General features: G+C 41.0%; 3 protein-coding genes across 3 annotated transcripts in view; 2 read left to right on the plus strand and 1 right to left on the minus strand.

Moving 5' to 3' along the window:
* Positions 1 to 3,744, plus strand: part of LOC117465599 (bromodomain adjacent to zinc finger domain protein 2B-like) — a 64,698-nt gene extending 60,954 nt beyond the window's left edge. Inside the window, 5 exon segments of the mRNA XM_034108507.2 lie at positions 74 to 209; positions 299 to 445; positions 941 to 1,242; positions 2,020 to 2,163; positions 2,316 to 3,744. Coding sequence (XP_033964398.1) covers positions 74 to 209; positions 299 to 445; positions 941 to 1,242; positions 2,020 to 2,163; positions 2,316 to 2,472 — 886 coding nt within the window. The 3' untranslated portion in view covers positions 2,473 to 3,744.
* Positions 3,745 to 4,685: 941 nt separating this feature from the next.
* wdsub1 (WD repeat, sterile alpha motif and U-box domain containing 1) lies at positions 4,686 to 16,017 on the plus strand. Its single transcript, XM_034108535.1, has 13 exons — positions 4,686 to 4,747; positions 6,419 to 6,830; positions 7,473 to 7,660; positions 8,098 to 8,184; positions 9,274 to 9,367; positions 10,540 to 10,573; positions 10,688 to 10,728; positions 11,884 to 11,990; positions 12,100 to 12,117; positions 12,407 to 12,433; positions 12,815 to 12,994; positions 14,391 to 14,525; positions 14,674 to 16,017. The coding sequence occupies exons 2-13, from the start codon at positions 6,433 to 6,435 to the stop codon at positions 14,823 to 14,825; spliced, it is 1,461 nt and encodes a 486-aa protein (XP_033964426.1). The 5' UTR covers positions 4,686 to 4,747; positions 6,419 to 6,432; the 3' UTR covers positions 14,826 to 16,017.
* Positions 15,812 to 18,018, minus strand: part of LOC117465603 (protein TANC1-like) — a 37,052-nt gene continuing 34,845 nt past the window's right edge. Inside the window, exon 29 of the mRNA XM_034108521.2 lies at positions 15,812 to 17,968. Coding sequence (XP_033964412.1) covers positions 16,642 to 17,968 — 1,327 coding nt within the window. The 3' untranslated portion in view covers positions 15,812 to 16,641. The remainder of the gene's footprint in view (positions 17,969 to 18,018) is intronic.

Here is an 18,018-nt window from a genome sequence, read left to right on the forward strand (position 1 = left end):
GCTTTCAGTTGACATATTCACCTAACTGTGTGAGTATTCTGGTGTCTCATCACTCCTCATTATCTCCTCTTAGTGGTGAGGAGGAGGTGGCCCATGGCATGAAGGTCTGGAGGAAGGCTCTGACTGAAGTGCGCAGCGCTGCACAGCTGGCCATGTGCATCCAGCAGCTGCAGAAGTCCATAGCCTGGGAGAGGTCCATTATGAAAGTGGTGAGCAGCATATTTTCAAACCACACATCTAGAGTAGCTACTGTTCTCGTTGCTTTTTTTTAATGGATGCCTTTGTTTTGCTTTGTTAGTACTGCCAGATTTGCAGGAAGGGGGATAACGAGGATCTGCTCCTGCTGTGTGACGGCTGTGACAAAGGCTGCCACACTTACTGTCACAAACCTAAAATCACCACCATCCCAGAGGGAGACTGGTACTGCCCGTCCTGCATATCTAAGGTATCAGAGCCATTCATAATGTCTTCTTTCTTCACTGGAGTCTAGAGAAAATCCTAGTTATTAAGCATGTCGTTCTTTTGATGCCCACCTTCCCCTGTTATTAAAATCGTAATACTTTTATCCACACAATATACAGCAATATCCAATGTTGGTATTTAACAACAATTTCTTGGTCAAAGAATGATATTAGTCTCTATCGATCTTGGGCTGTATATGCTTTGATTTGAAGTATACAATAGAGAAGTGAGAGGACGTCCTCTCACCTCTCTATTGTATACTTCAAATCAAACAATAGATCATTTTAAGCATTACAAAATGTGTTATATAGATGTGTTCAGGGTCAAACTAAATCCTATTGGTGGTGTAAGATATGACAAGTTCAACTGATACTTTATCAAAGGGGAGTATACATTTGATAAATTGGTTTAACTCAACACTTTACGAACCCTTTTAGTTGTACCAGACCTCAGATAATGCATTGTTTCCTTTACGCAGGCAAGTGGTCCAGTTCCCAAAAACAAAAAAACTCCAAGCAAAGCGGTAACATCCAGCGGGGGGGGCGGTAAGAAAGGTGGAGAGGGGAAGAAGAACGGGAAGCAGGCGGGTAGCGGGGAGGCACCGGAGGAGAATCCGGCCAGCGCCAGCAACACGCCCAAGAAGGGAGCAAAAGACACCAGCAGGAAGAGGAAAACAGAGGAGAGCTCACCTGCTCCGCCAGCAGCCAATCAGGAAAGCCCTGTGTTTGTGAAGAGAGCCAAGACAGCCAGAGACAACAACAGGGACCTGGGTCTGTGCAGGTACTTGCTGACGGCCTGTTCACACTTGTCTTTTTGTTGAATTCTGCTTCTTAATACGCCATCTTATAAACACACACAGTCACTGCCATCTACTGTTGGGCTGTAACAAATTGTATTTTCTATTTATCCATAAAAAAAAGTATTTTTTATTTTTTAGTATTTTGTGGTTCAACCCTAAGAAGATACGGTTTTTGAAAAAATCAAATTATGCTATTTTTGCCTAGATTAAAAGTTCAAAGTTCATTTCAGCAAAAAGTAAGATTTGAGCCTAGTTAGTCTTGTTCTCCTAGTTTTGGTTTGTATGAGCTTATAAACACAAACATTGTTAAATCTCTTACAGCAAATAAAAACTTCAAACTGCCTTTAAATAAATCTTGGTCCACACGTCCAGTAGTCATTAAGAGTTATTTGTACAGTATGTCCAATTAATTAATATCAAATAAATCTCTGCTTTTAATCTATACCAACCCCTCTGGGAAATATCTGGCTCTTAAGCTGTGAAATGTTTCCCTTAATTAATAAACAATTAACACGATTTCATTTAATTTGATAACAATAAATCGGGCGCCATAAAACCAAATCAATTAGCTGAAAGACTCTTAATGTACGAGCTGAGGGGTACTGCAGAGCTGAATAACAATGTGTAGTTACATAAGCAGCATGTATTGTATAGTTAGTGATATTGATAATAGCAGCTTTGAGGGAAGAAGAAACCTGCAGTGTTTTCTGTGTTTAACTTCATGTGTGTTTATTCGTGTGTGTTTGTGTGCTCAACAGGGTGCTCCTTGCTGAGTTGGAACGGCATCAGGACGCATGGCCTTTCCTCACACCCGTCAGCCAGAAATCAGTCCCTGGCTATAGGAAGGTCATCAAGAAGCCCATGGACTTCTCCACCATACGTGAGAAGCTTGTGAACAGCCAGTAAGTCAACCTCCATTTGTTATTGTCCTATGAAAAGCTTCAGGGCGTTTGCACATCATTTCAAAGTATGGAAATATTTGTTTACAAAATATGTCTTAGTCATACTATGTGTGTACACCTCAGTGATGTCTAACTTTTCCCCTTTATTTCAGGTATCAAAACTTGGAGACTTTCATCATTGATGTCAACTTGGTCTACGATAACTGCGAAAAATTCAATGAAGACAATTCCGAAATTGGTCGAGCTGGTCACAACATGAGGAAGTTCTTTGAGAAGCGATGGACTGAGCTTCTGAAACAAACAAACTAAACGTCTGTTCAGACCCCCCCCCTCATAAACCCATTAAACTCTTCATTTCGGAGCACCAGGTTTTACTTTATTTTTATTTTCTGATGAAGAATGTGGCTTTGCAGGATGGAAGAACAAGTCAAATTCTTAATAAGGAACCATGGTGTGCTTAGGAGAGATGACACCTTGAAAAAACTAAATGTCATGTTATGAGGTGTGCTGGATTTTATTACAACAGGGCCCCAAAGAGTCCCAGAGAAACGGGGTGTTGTGGTGCAATACCATTCCCTGTCTCAGAACACTGCACTGAATTAATCCTCAACTGTCACTGATATGTCGGCGCTAGAATACTTTCCACTACTTGTACATAGTCTTTTGTTATTTAATCGTATTATAGTGAATGTATTTAATTTTGTAATAATTATTTATGAATCAAGGTCCACTTCATTTTCTATGAAAAGGAAGAATCAGCTGAACTGCTTCGAATTGAAAAAAGGAATGTGTCTTTGTGTTTTAATTTTTCTCCCAAATATCAAACAAAGCCAAGAAAAAAAACCCTGTTTACACTGTTCAGTGCTTTGGAGCAACAGAGGACTGTATTCATTTGTTCAGACTGTACAACTGCATTTATTCACAGGAACAGCAGAGGAACAGTTAGACAAAGGTGATTCATGTGTATATACTGTTTATTAATGTCAATATTATGTCTTGTTTGGAACGATGTGTAAAAATTGTTTAAGAATATTAAGATATTGTTTATGCCTTAGAATGATTGTAGCATTCTATTTTAGTGAACGTGATGAAAACATTATCATAAATATTGTTTGTACAGTATATACATATCCTCTGCAAACACTGTGGTATCCTTAATCTTGGTAGTGCCTACCCTTCCAACAGGGGCATGTAGGGGATGTTTTAGTTTTCATTCTTATGACAATGTTATTTTCTATTTGATTTCAATCCAACAAGGCCTCCAGAGTTGGACAGCGATACAGAAATCATTCCTCTCCATAGCAGAAAAAAAGGAAACACAAGCATTCAGTTATGCTTCCATGATGCATTTCCTCGTAATCTGCCACAATACAGAGGACCTACGGCCATTTGTAACCACTGTGTTGAACCTTGCTGTGTGTTGTGGCCTGATGGAGGCAGCTAGATTTTTTGTACGCAAGTCAAGAGTACTTGAAGTTACTTTATTTAAATATTGTGGAATAAAAGTATCATTCTTTTGTAGGAGCTTTATTTTTCACTAGTGTGTGGCACGGACCTATTAAAAGGATGTTTTTCAACGTATATGACTTCAACTTGTTTTATTTAACTCCATTCTACAGAACTGTTTCTTTTAAGTGTTGTGTGTGGATACATCATTTTTGTTCTCTAAAATTAGAACTCATTTATGCATTTATGCACATTGATGCACTAATATTTTCATAGCATTTTCATTTTGTAGTTCAAGATAGCGCTTATAATATCTTTATTATTTCTTTTAATATCATAGTTTAATTTATGGCAAAGCATCATAATTAAAAAACAATAAAGCATATGTGTTGTCTGTAGCTTTCTGTCTGCCTTTACCTGAGAAGTAAATATAAACTACATAAAGCTTTAAAAAGCTGTGTGAATAAAAAGTGCAAATGTTCCGTTAAAGTGAAGTAGAGTAAAATGATTTAATGAAAAAGCGTTGAGTAAATGTCCTTTACACCTCCCTGCTCCCTCCCAAGTCACATGTGTAGACTATCACATGACTGTAGGTTACAAATACAAAAGTACGCAGTGGACAAAATAGGACATGTCTGATAATAATAATATGTTATACCCATAGTGTAATGTCCCCTCTTATCTCATCTTGATCTATTCGTATTATGATGGCAAAGTAATCAGTAGTTATAGCCGTCAGATAATTAAAGTGGAGTAAAAGGTACAATCTGAATTGTAGTATAAGTATAAGGAAGCAGAACATGGAATTACTCAAACAAATTACAAGTCTGAATTGTGTTATTGCAGTACTTGAGTTACTCCACAACAATTCAGACGTAAATCGTGTACTTTTACTCAACTACATTCATTTAATACCTTTTGTTACTTTGTAGATATGTATTTATGATGTGAAATATAATCAACAACACATAAGACTTTAGTTACACCACTTCCCCCCATTATTGAGTCCTGATTTCAGAGCTCATCATCATGAGACAGTGGGTGACGTAACCAGCTTGACGTAATGGTCAGCTGTTCAATGCGGAAGTAAACATCAGTCAGCTGAACGGACAACACGGAGGGAGCTTCACGGCTGCAGGTAGACGTAGCTAACACTACCATAACATGTTATGTTATTTACGGCCTGAGTTTGCTTGTTGGACTGTTACTTGTCATAGTTTGAAAGTGTCGCTTGTGAATAATGGCCTATGTTTTTAAAACATTAGGTATAAATCTAGCATAAAGCTTTAGCTACAGTCTCCGCAGACTCAGCACCTGAGGCTTCACTGCTGTCTTTCTGATGGTGTTTCTATTCTTAGCACATCTTTACAAATCTATAAAAACGGTATTCAGCCTGTTTATTGTCTGCAATGAAACTTAAATGAGCCATTTAAAATAAGCAAGTGCTGTTCATATGTGACATTTATACAGGTACTTGACTCCTGCAATGGTGTCTTCACAGGTCTCACTAAAAAATCTATTAGGAAGCTGCAGCTGATTCAGAACGCCGCTGCTCGAGTCCTCACTAACACTAAGAAAGTGGATCACATCACTCCAGTTCTGAAGTCTTTACACTGGCTTCCTGTGTGTCAAAGAATAGATTTCAAAATACTGCTGCTGGTTTATAAAGCTTTGAATGGTTTAGGCCCAAAATACATTTCTGACCTCCTGCTAAATTATGAACCATCCAGATCTCTCAGGTCTTCAGGGACTGGTCAGCTTTCTGTCCCCAGAGTCAGAACTAAACATGGAAAAGCAGCGTTCAGTTATTATGCTCCAAATATCTGGAACAAACTCCCAGAAACCTGCAGATCCGCTGCAACTCTGACTACTTTTAAATCCAGGCTGAAGACTTTTCTTTTTGTCGCTGCTTTTAATTGAACTATTTACATCTTAAACTGCACTGTAACTTGTATCCATGTATTTTTTCTTTTAATGTTTATTTTATTATCTTTTCTTTTTAATGACTGATTTTAAATGCCATTTTCTTAATGTCTTTCGTTTTTTGTAAAGCACTTTGAATTGCCTTGTGTTGAAAGGTGCTATATAAATAAACGTGCCTTGCCTTGCCTAGAATGTTTCCATTTGCTATTTTATATTTATACTCCACTACACTTCAGAGGATATTATACTCCACTACATGTATCTTACTAGTTGCTTTTAATCATACGAAATATAATCATCAAATAAAATACAATCTATTAAAGAGCAACCTGCAACATTGAAGGGATAACACTTTACTGAAGTCAATGCCTGCCTTTAGCTGCTTTAGTTACACAGTGTGTCTGCTCTGTAAATATCTTAATTTTTCCACCACTTCTAACTTGCTTTTGTATTATCTTACTATCAGCATCAGATAACCAATCTCACTTGTGTGGAGGGCACAGCTCTGCACTTATCTGACATGTTTAGTTATTAGTCCTATGCTTTCACCGGGACGTGGTCTGAGCCATGTGAAACACTCAACACACATTAGCAGAGCTTTTAGAAATGGAAACGATCAAATGTTGAGACTCACAGCTCACAATTCCTGAAAGCGCAAGGTGATGTCTTGTTTTGTCTGACCAACAGTCCAAACCCAAAAAGATGTATTTACCAATGATATGTAATATTAAGATTATACGGGAGAGGATTAGGGCCACATGGAAGAGTGAGGTAGTAGTGGGGATGTGAATTTGATTTGTTTCATGTGGCTCTAATCCTCTTCCGTAAGATTACAGTGTTTCCTTATTATACAATGTGTCTTTCCTTCTCTCTTTGTGCACTTCAGGACCGGCTCTCCAAATGACGTCGCTGATTTGCACTTTAGAAGACCACCGAGACGATGTCAACTGGTGTGCCTTCTCTGGGAAACTGTTCGCCACGTGTTCTGGGGACAAAACTCTCCGGGTATACAACACGCACGACTTCTCCGAGCTTCCCTTCTCCCCGCTGACGGGACATGGGTACACCGTGCACTGTTGCTGCTTCACTAGCTGCGGACAGTTCCTCGCCTCATGTTCCACTGATGCCACCACATTGGTCTGGTCCATGAGCACGGGAGAGATCGAGGCCGTGCTGGAGCATCCCGGCCGTAGTCCTGTGAGGATCTGCGCTCTCTCTCCTGACTCTGCTCACCTGGTGTCCGGTGCATCGGACGGCTCTTTGGCTCTGTGGGACTTCCCCTCCAAACAGCTGCTAAGGTTCATTTACAATCTTAGATTTTTAGTAAAGCTGTTACACTAAGTCAATAAAAACTATTATTTAAAAGTGTGAAGTGATTCTGATTCTTCTAGGTCACTGAGTGTGACATTTAACAAACTAAATCAAACAAACTAATTTTAAACAAGGCAAGTTTCAACACAAAGCAATTCAAAGTGTTTTTCAAAAATGAAAGACATTAAGAGCATTAAGAAATAGTGCAGGAGAAACATATTATAAAAGGGCATTTCAAAACACTCATTTAAAAGCAAAGATAATATAACGTGAATAACACAGGTACATGAATACAAGTTACAGTGCAGTGTGAGATATGAATATATCAATTAAAAGCAGCGGCAAAAAGAAAAGTCTTCAGCCATTTTCAAACAAATCAGATTTAGTGATAATAAAGACAGTCTGGTAAATGCAGATGTTTTCATACGGGAGATGCAGCATAGTACACCTCCTTCTTGACAATAGGAGCTGAAACCTTAGTGCAAACGGCTCTCCTCACACCACTGTTTGCAGTTGAATGACATAATATGTGTGCTTTCCAAACAGCATGCCGTTCCATACGTGATTGTACTTGAACAATGGCGTTAAAAGATGTCCCGGCTGATGCAGATGTTGGTTGTGTTCTGCAGGAGCGGAGCGGTGAGTGACACGACGATGGTGGCCTGCTGCTTCAGCCCCTGCAGTCAGCTGTTCATGACGGGCTCCACCTACGGGGACCTGCGTCTGTGGGACCTGGACATGAACCAGCTCCACGCAGAGAAAAACGCCCACGACCTGGGGGTCACCTGCTGCACCTTCGCTCCCAGCATCCTCAGTGGTGAGAAAGAAACGGATTCATAACAATTACACAGGAATTTAGTTTTGGTCAATACTCATTTTTTGCATAAACTTAACCCAGCAAGAATTCCTCCTATCTGATTATTGAAGAAACTAATTCAGGATACATTAAAGGACACATTAAACAAAACATTACCATTTCATTTTGAATTCAAATTGAACTTTACCAGAAACTAAATGAATATGAATAACTACAAAAATGAAAATATAATTGTTATTAAGAAGAATAAGGGTAATCTGTACATACAGTTAATTATGCATATCTGTTAACATATATTCTAACCTCACTATGTCTCTCATGAGCCAGTCGTATTTCACTGTAGGGAAGAATCAAATCAACCGACTGATCGTTGTTAGGGAAAAATTGAGTCTGTGATTTTTGAATATTTGTTTTTATTGTCTGTTTTGTCTTTCCAGGTGGTCAGTCTGTACAGTTTTGTCTGGCTTCCTGTGGGCAGGACAGTCACCTGAAGATCTGGGCTGTTAACAAGTCCGGCTGTGGAGGTAGAGTGACACATCCTCACAACCTTTACATATCTTTGCACACCACGAGGATCTCTTTAGCTCACATGATCGTCATAATTACAACGTCCAATCGTTATCAGCTCAGAGAGTTGACCTTGGTTTTCCATGAACAATGTTCCTGTGTTGCGAACGAGGTATATAGTTAACAAGTGCCGCCATAAAGGCAAGATTTCACTGTTACCTTGTCAGACAGAAGAGTGTGAGGCTAAATATAGATGTGTGCAGTTCAACAAAATCCCCTCAGATTAGAGCTCTCAGAAGAAATAACAATTATTCGTGTAACGGCTTCGTAATATACCAGCATCAGTATTTCAGACATATTATTATTTGGATAGCTGCCAGTACAAGCTTCTTTCAGAAGTTTCTGATGCTATTAAGTGCTTTTATATGACCAGAAATTAAGCATATAACATTTTCTAAATGTTCTGCACTCCTATTGTATTTTATTTGTATATCTGACCAATGTTTCCTTTCTCAACTGTATAATTGTGTGTGTGTGGGGAGGGGTCTGTTTACCGAGCTAACAATTGTTGTGACCAATAGCAGAACACAGTCTTCGTATAAAACGTTCCTACCTCTATGGCTTATTACATGGCTTAGTCGAATACTTGATTCTGATTGGTAAATTCGGACATTTCAGAAGTCAATATGACAGCAGTATAGACCACTGTTAAGCACTATAATGACCGTTGCTAAGGAGGATCAAGAGAGAGAAAGCACTGGACGTCAGATAAATCAACAGAAGGAGACAGGAAGTAAACACTAAGGGAACACGGGCCGTTTCTCAATGTCGAGGAGGCTTGCTTGGTAGCACATGTATGCTGGGCATTTAGACAGTGATTCGGCGCCACTCGATGACGTAGTATGCTTGAAATAGTGGCTCTGGAGCCATGGTATAAACTGAGCAGACTTGGACAGTCACAGAAAACAACAATTATTTTTCCAATAATGACCGCCTCGCTGCACATGATCCCTTACCTACTGGTGAGCTTGGTGTCAGTTGGGTGGGGGTTTTCTGACCCAGTTGTGTGTAACTACAGTTACCCCCCCCCCCCCCCTCTCTTGCAGGCTATAAGATGCAGCTCCTGCACACGTTGACGGGCCAATCAGCTCCAGTCCTCTGCTGTGCGTTCTCCTCAGACGGACAGCTGCTGGTGTCTGGGTACGATCTTTAAGAATGTTCCAGAAGCGTTTTGGTGATTTCTAATATTTCCACACATTAATGATTTTCCATTTCAAAAATCTTATGCTCTTTGTTTTGATATGTTCTGTCTTCAGAGGTGGGAAGTACATTTACTCAAGAACTGTACTTAAGTAACATTTTAAGGTACTTGTATTTTCTTGAGTATTTCCATTTTATGTTATGTTTGTATTTCTAATCCACTGTAATCCAGAGGTTAATAGTGTACTTTTACTCCACTACATTTGTGAAGTACCTTAAGTTACTTTACAGATATCAATGAATAATTAATAGATGATACACAATATAATCAACATTTAAATATGACTTTAGTTACACCTGGATTAAATTCACATGCTACCCAGCAGTAAATGAGTTCCACCATGGCATGAGTTTACCAGCTTGATAAACACATTAATACATCAATAATTATAATCAAAAGATATAATATATATTATTCTGAAATGGGTCAATCTGCAGAATGTGTACTTTAACTTGAGTAACCTTTTGATTGCAGGACTTTTACTTGTAACAGAGTATTCCAACACACTGGTACTTCTACTTTTACTTAAGTATAAGATCTGAGTACTTCTCCCACCCCTGTTTTCTTTGCCAGAGCAGACATTATCACAAAATAATAACACAACTGTGGGAAAAATCTGACAGAATATTCTCTCTGATGAGATGCAAGTATCAAATACATTTTCTACCAATGGAGGCCGGGAATTTGAGATAAAGCCTAAAAATGTTTTGGTAACTTTGAGAAACTGTCAGCAGAAGTGTAAATTATACACAAAATGTATTTGATGGGACTTAAACAGACACATGTACATATTTCAAACTGTTGTAATAGTAAACCATACGCTAAATGTATATTTCACTTCAATCTCTTGATCTTGTGTAGATCACTGTCCATGTCTTGATGCATTTAGGATCAAGGGAGTGATGTAAAATATTGATTTTGTGCCTAGATCTTTAAGTAGGCCAACGGCATCGGCTTTAAGAGTGCAGTATACAGAGGGAACACTGGGGGGCGACGTGGTTTGCTTTATTCCTCATGGAGTGAATGTGGATCTGAACATGCAGTAGCAAAGGTTTATCATATTCTTTTATATACTGCTCACATAGTTACACTTGTATCTCTTTTCTTTCAGCTCTGTGGACAAAACTGTTGTAATCTATGATGCTGTAAGTAACTCTCCTTTTAGATCGATTTATTTTATACTCCAATTTTTGCATGCTCCATTTATAACAAACTGTTTTATTTCTTTTTTGCATAACACTTACTTGATCTGATTGCAGAGAAATGCAATGTTGCTGTACACACTGAACCAGCACGAGAGGTAAATACTTACTTACATGAATGTGGTTCAATTATGTTGTGGATTCTCTTAATAATAGAATATAAAAATGTATTTTACACGTCCGAGTGTACTAACCTACTCTTGTGTTTACATACAAACACAATCTCTGGAGAAGAACATCCACAGCAAGATGCTTTGCAAGGCATTCCTGGAATTATTTAGTTTTTTAAATAACTGGAGGAGTATAATAACCTGTAAGATAATCAAATTGTTCAGTTTTATGAACATAAGCGGTACATTTTAGTTTTCGACCTCTCATTTACAACTCGATCACACCTTTAGGGAAGGAACAGACAACACTACTAGATATTGACCCAGTGTGATCGCAAAACATGCATTTAGCATTTGTATCAAAAGGTAAGCCTGCTGTCCCTGTGTCTCTCACTACCCTCACACATGCACATACCGTACATATAAGCCACGGCTGAATGATCACACTTACAAGCTATTTAAGTCCAGTGAGCCACCTGTGATTGAACGGCAGAAAGCTCTCTTCCTTTCAGTGGGGCAAATGATCAAAATCACTAACGGAAGTGGAAGTAGATGAGGCAAGTTGAGAGAAAGTGGATGAATGGGCACATCATATCATTTGACAAAATGCATTCAGGAAACTCCTTTCACTTTAGTGCTAATAAAACATTGCCAAAGAATGCCTTTCTCTAAATTCTTAAATCGCATTGATTGAAGTAAACCAGCTTTTTGTGAATGAACACTTCTGAGCAATCCCGCTAAGGTTTCAGAGAGATTGTCTTCATTAACGTTGCTTTGACTTTCTTGAATCTGCTGGAAATGTCTTTTACATTTTCTTCAGATCTTTTACTTTTAGGTTTAATTTGACGGGGAGCCTTTGGTATGCCATCACTGAATTGGGACTCTAATGGCAGGCATCTGAGTAGAACTGCTTCAGTGTCTAATGTTCACAGAATCACTTTTCAAAGTTTCTTTTTGCAACTTTCATTTAAAGGTGTCGTGTGTTTTTTGTTTCTACAAGTTTCCCATTACTGGTCTTTAATTGAAATCTAAGGAATAAGATATTTGATATTCCATATTTGATAGACGGCCTTTACTATAATAGAGGAAGTTACACCTGATTGCTCAGACCATCCTACAGGTGATGACTGTCCTCTGCTGCAGGCTGGTGACGGCATGCTGCTTCTCCCCGACCTCACCGCTCATTGCTACAGGGTCTATGGATAAGACTGTAAACATCTGGAGGCTGGAGGACGGGTGCAGTGACCGAGGTGGGAAGAACACACACACCTCTCCATTAGAGTAATATCTATATACATTAGTTTTGTCTTTTAACTTATTCTTGTGTCTCCTCTCCTGCACATCGTGACCATTGGAAAGGCGGGAAGTCGTTGCCTGGTATGTTTTATTTTAAATATTTATTATCCTTTACACGTGACACTTGTAAGAAAGAGAGAGAGCTGCTTTTACCATGCAACATTTACAGACTAGTTGAGTCTTTAGCAGAGTTTCTAGCTTTGGAGAAGTCATGAGGTAAATTGGTTTAATTTGTGTGGTGAAGGACACAGGTGTTGTTGCGCTCTCTTTTTCCTAATTACTATTCTACTATTCAGTCTCACATTTGCTGAATGATTACATTTCATTGCTCATGTTGACAGTTACTTACTCCTTTCTGTTTGTGTTTCAGAGCTGTCTGCTTTGCCATCAAGTGAAGGTAAGAAGGAAGAAAATATGTGTTTATATTTCGTCACACTTGGGCGCCTGGAATCTGTAAAAGTCACTAAATGAGGCAACACTTGTGTATTATGTGCACACAAACTAAAATAACTTGCTCACAATATGGAATAGTCATGTGTTTGCTGGTAGGTGCGATTCTGTGTGCAATGTACAACCTCCTTTTCACATTTTAGTTTCATCTTGTGTCAATGAAACCTCCAGACAATTGTTTTCATCTTTACACAAGACCCAGCCCCCTAATCAATAAATAGTCAGCAGGATTCCAGCCAGGATAGTGTTGCACGGAACATTTTGGCCACTTTACAAAGCATGCTACAGCCCACTAGGACTGAGCGTCTGCCTTTGACTCACTTCTCAGGGAGAACCTCAGCGGGCCGATCCAGGCTGCTGGTCAGCGATTGGTCGGAGGGGGATGTGTCAGCGTGGCTGGTGGAGGAAGGCCTCGAGGGATTGGTGGACAGATTCAGGGCCAACAACATTGATGGGACAGAGCTGCTCAGTCTCACCAAGGAAACGCTGGCGTCAGAGCTGCACATAGGTGAGGGGGGGGGGGGGTTGGGGGGATCCTCACACACAGCTGGAGCGATACTGCCTCGGCCCCTCGTGCTGTCACAGTCCTAAAGCTCGCTTATGTCCAAATGTAAGAATATAAACCTTAGTCTTAAAGGTATTACACGCCTGCTCTTCTGTGAGCATGAACATGGACGTGATTGGATTAGGATTTTTGTACCTATTTACAGGATAAAAGTCAGCTCATTAAATTAAAGTAAGGGTGGAGGACTGAGTGAACGTTGACGGGGTTTTAGTCAGCAAGATTACATAATATTAGGCTGCCCAGCAAAAGTATTCAGCTCTGGGGCTTCAGCAGTCCTGACTTTAATCTGGAGCACTTCTTCAGTTACATAACCCAAAACTGTGTTTTCCATAAAGTGGGTTTAAACCTAGTGTCAGTAGGACTTCTTTGGTATTTTCAAGTGTGTCTGACATGAAGGAATCTTTGTGACCTTTAAAAGCTATTCTAATAGCTTCCTTTCTCCTGCAAGATTTGCAACCACAAGTCGAAGTTTTATGTTCTTGATGTCAGTCTACCAGTTAGGCCGGTACTCGTCATTTAGTTGTCAAATGTGTTTTATTTCCATGCCTTCATTTCCATCCCACAGTGCCCGTCAATCACTCCTCAGTTTAACAGCTGCAGTGCTCTGACTGCTGGGGAACTTGGAGAACAGCATCGAGTAGCAACGTGTTTAAGACGGAGACACATTTATATTTTTGCAAATCAATGCATTCGTTTCCTCCTGAAGAAGAACCGTAACAAAGTGAAACACAGTGTACCAATAGGGCAATCAGGGAGGGCTTAGTGTTCAACTGTCATAATCATGTTATTAATTTTTAAAGAAAAGCTACTAATTTCTCAACAGTATTCGGAAGTAAAATGCATTCGAGTGCTTGCTTAGATTTTAACTTTGATACGGACAGACAGTCAGGAGACGATCTACTCCCACCATGTTCTCTCTCACCCACGCTCACATTTGCCATCCAAGAGTGAAACGTGTTAAACACAGGAATAATACATGCTCTGATATAGAATATATTGTATATATTAGTGAGTTCAGCTTGTTCTTCTGGAGACTCCAGTGATTTCTATGTTAATGAGAGGACACAAAGTCTTGATCGTCTGTTTTCTCTCTCTCTCTGTGTGTGTGTGTGTGTGTGTGTGTGTGTGTGTGTGTGTGTGTGTGTGTGTGTGTGTGTGTGTGTGTGTGTGTGTGTGTGTGTGTGTGTGTGTGTGTGTGTGTGTGTGTGTGTGTGTGTGTGTGTGTGTGTGTGTGTGTGTGTGTGTGTGTGTGTGTGTGTGTGTGTGTGTGTGTGTGTGTGTGTGTGTGTGTGTGTGTGTGTGTGTGTGTGTGTGTGTGTGTGTGTGTGTGTATATATAGAGTCAGTAGGCCTGCGCAGTAAACTCCAGAGGAAGGTGGAGGAGCTGAAGAGTGATTCCGTGTGTTCAGGCATTCCTGATGAGTTCCTGTGTCCCATCACCAGAGAGCTGATGAGGGAACCAGTCATTGCTGCCGGTAAACGACTGAGACCTTTTCCCGTTAACACAATTTACAAATAATTACACGCATATAAATTGGATTCAGTCCATTAGACTCCAACGTGTTCCGTTTCTTCAGTCTGAACAGATCTTTGTGTAATTTTAGTGTGGACTTTTCTCAACAGATGGATACTCGTATGAAAGAGAGGCCATTGAAAGCTGGATCAACACTAAGAACCGGTCCAGCCCCATGACCAACCTCCCCCTCCTGACCACCCTGCTCACCCCGAATCACACCCTGAAAATGGCTATCGGCCGCTGGCAGACCAGCCGCTAGCATCTGAAAGACCTCTGACCCACAGTACCCCAAATATCTTCCCCACAGTAGACAGGAGTCCAAGGCATTTCAGGAACAGGTGCATCAGATTCATTGTTCAAGGCATCTACATACTGTCAGAGTTTTTTGTTTGAATTAAATTATAAAGCTAACTGTGAAGCAGAATCAAATCAACAGGTCTAAATGTTCTTTGTGCTTATTTAGTTTTAATTGCCATAAAACCTAAAGTTAGTACAGAGCAATATGAGAATCACAGGGTAGCACTGCTTCTGGCCACCTGAGGAATGCAAGGTTCAATAATAGCAAAGCTTTATAGATCATTTTAGCTGGAAACGTTGTTGTTTTAGATCTCTCTCGTTGTTGTTTTAGATCTCTCTCAACACTCTTATAGTATTGTTTTCAGCACTGAAACACTGAAGACCGATCAGCCCCAAACTACTACGATTTAGCTCCTAGCTGCTAAACACACTGGAAGAGTAAGCAGGAGTTGGTAGAGACCAAATACAGAGCTGAATATTGGACGTACATTCATCTGGTGGCTACAAACACAAATGCTAATGTTGCTCTGTAATCACTGTATGTGTGAATAAGCAAGTTCATATTAACTTTAAATGTGATCATATGTCAATGCTGTGCTCATGACGTATTTTCTGCTGCCCCCTAGAGGCCAAAAAATCTGCTATTGCAGGTTTGATTTTCACTAGCCTTTCATCTAAGGCTAAATCCGCCAACTCCTTCAAAAACAATACTTGCCAATACTCCAGTCTCTTTGCAGTAACACATAACATATCGTATGTTTTTTTAGATTTTCATCACAGGACCCTGCAAACCCTACTGGATAAGTATGTCATGATTTACTTTCCTGTGCAAAAAACAACCCAATTGAGATAAATTGGGTTGTTCTATATTTGTGTCTATCCATACACACTCTGAAGCTCTGGGAGCATTTGGATTACACTGTGAAAAAAGTAGATGTAGAAATGAAGTCCTCCATTAAGATTTTATTATACCACAATGATAATGTGGTAACATTCTGTAATCCATAGTCTGACTCAGAAAAGGGTATATGACAACTATGGACATACAGCAATGTACACAGTCTTAATATGTTCTATCCTCGACTGTTTCCTTGACTGCTTGTGTAAACGCTCTCGCTCTTTGTCCAAATAAAGCAATAAACACTTATTATGAATATGTTCTCTGCTATGCAAAAATAAATTACATATACTGTGAATATTGAAGCAATCAATTCAATATTAGATTGTGACTATAGTCGTACAGCTCATCTCTTATCAAATGTACCAAGAAAAAGAATCTCAAGCACACAAAGTAATTTCTTTTCAAGCCTGTAATGCTGACGGATAACCACTTACAGGGAAATATATAATCTGCAAATATAGTGTACACCGTACAAATATAAATGTTTTTTAAAAGACACTTGACGATAGAAATGGTCATATCCTGCAACTAATAGCATGAGGTTTTTTTTTTATATATATTCGTGCACAAAAGCTTTCTCTGACTTCTATATTTGTTATAATAAATGAAAAGTTAAGACAATATATTACTTTTTTTTTTAAATCCCTACTTAAGGTATGTCTGGTTTTCTACTAGTGTAGCTGTAGACATGTAAGCAGAAGCGTAGTAGCCTGAGTTGAACACTGGTTCTAGATTGTAAATGCAGTTCAGCAACATAACTCTACAAAACAGGCTCACCAGGGAAGCAGCTAGCTCCTCAGCTAGCTTCTCAGCTAGCTCCCTTGCTACCTTATGTGGGACAAAGTTTGTTGAAAACCTGTGCTTTGATAAAGTAAATTCACACGTTGGACTCTATAAATGAGCGTTTGGGTTTGATGGGCGCCATATGCAGAGCGGGGTTGTCTCTGGTGAGGCTGGCCTGTCTGTGCCTCCCGTCGGGGAAGCGGAGCTGTGAGGACGCGCTGACTCTGGACTCTCGCTGGAGGATCCGCTCCCCAAACTCCCGGCTCTGCTGCTCCTGGAAAGAAGCGCGTTTGAACTCATTGCTCAACCCTTGAAACTCCATGACTGACATACTGAGACCCTCTATCCCTCCTCCCTGTCGGCTCAGGCCAGAGGTCTGCTGGCCCTGGACTCGCACTGATTTGTCCATCACTCCCATGAAGGGGCGGGGCTTCAGCTCAGGTTTGGTCTTGAAGCTCCCGCTACTCTTGAGGGGGCAGGGGGCGTCTACCACCTGCTGCCTGCCGCCGTCTGACAGGTTCCCACTGGAGGCCTGACTGGAGCTGGACCCCCTTGAGCCCGCTGTTCCTCCCCCACCATCCCTCCTGACCTCCATACCGGCCCCCAGGGCGAGAGCCAGGCCGTCCAGAGCCACAGAGTGGGTGGACAGTCTGTCCGAGCCCCTGGAGAAGCTGGAGGAGCGGGGCTGGTACATATGGAGGGGCCCGGGTGGGGAGGAGCTGTTGGGAGACATGGGGTGATGGAGCTCAGTGGGGCTGTGTCCCGGGTGTTCATTGGCTAACCCATAGCCGATGTCAATACCGAGCACGGGGGCCGGCCTCAGGGAAGCGGACATATGTCTGCCTGGCAGTGGACTGGAGGGGCCGCACAGAGAGAGAGGCCGGCCCCCGACCCGGACCCCTGTCTGGAGAGAGTGGCAGTGGTGATGAGTCCTGCTGAGGCCCTGGCTCTGTCTGTTCAGAGCAGAAACGGGCTCGGGCAACTCCACAAACAGTTGGTTCTGCACATATTCCTCTTGAGGGAAACATGGCGGCTGATCTGATAAACCAAAGGCCACGCCTCCAGGGAGGGTCCTGTTGGGAGCGTACGGATTCAGGAGCCAAAACTCAGGACTTTTTCCACACTGCAAGCTGGCTTCCTCCTCCTCGTCGTCCTTGTCCTCCTCCCTCTCTGTATCAGTGTGCTCCGCAGGGACTTGCCTCTCAAGGCTTCCCTGCGAATAGACGTCTGCCTCTTCCTCTGGGGTTTGATGGTGGTGGGTGTGAGGGTCCCTGTTGTAACCCTGTGCCATGTTGTTGCTGCACGCCTTCTGATGATGTTTGCATTCCTCTTCTACCCGGACCAGCAGGCGCCTGATCTCCCGGTTGGACGGCGAGAGTCGTGCTGCTTCGTGGAGGTCTGCCAGCGCTGCAGCAAACTGCCTGGGTAGGACAGGGAAAGGGAACAAAGGAACTTTAAAAAGACTTCATGT

Source organism: Pseudochaenichthys georgianus, chromosome 3 (genome assembly GCF_902827115.2).
Source record: "Pseudochaenichthys georgianus chromosome 3, fPseGeo1.2, whole genome shotgun sequence".
NCBI classification, from domain to species: Eukaryota; Metazoa; Chordata; class Actinopteri; order Perciformes; family Channichthyidae; genus Pseudochaenichthys; species Pseudochaenichthys georgianus.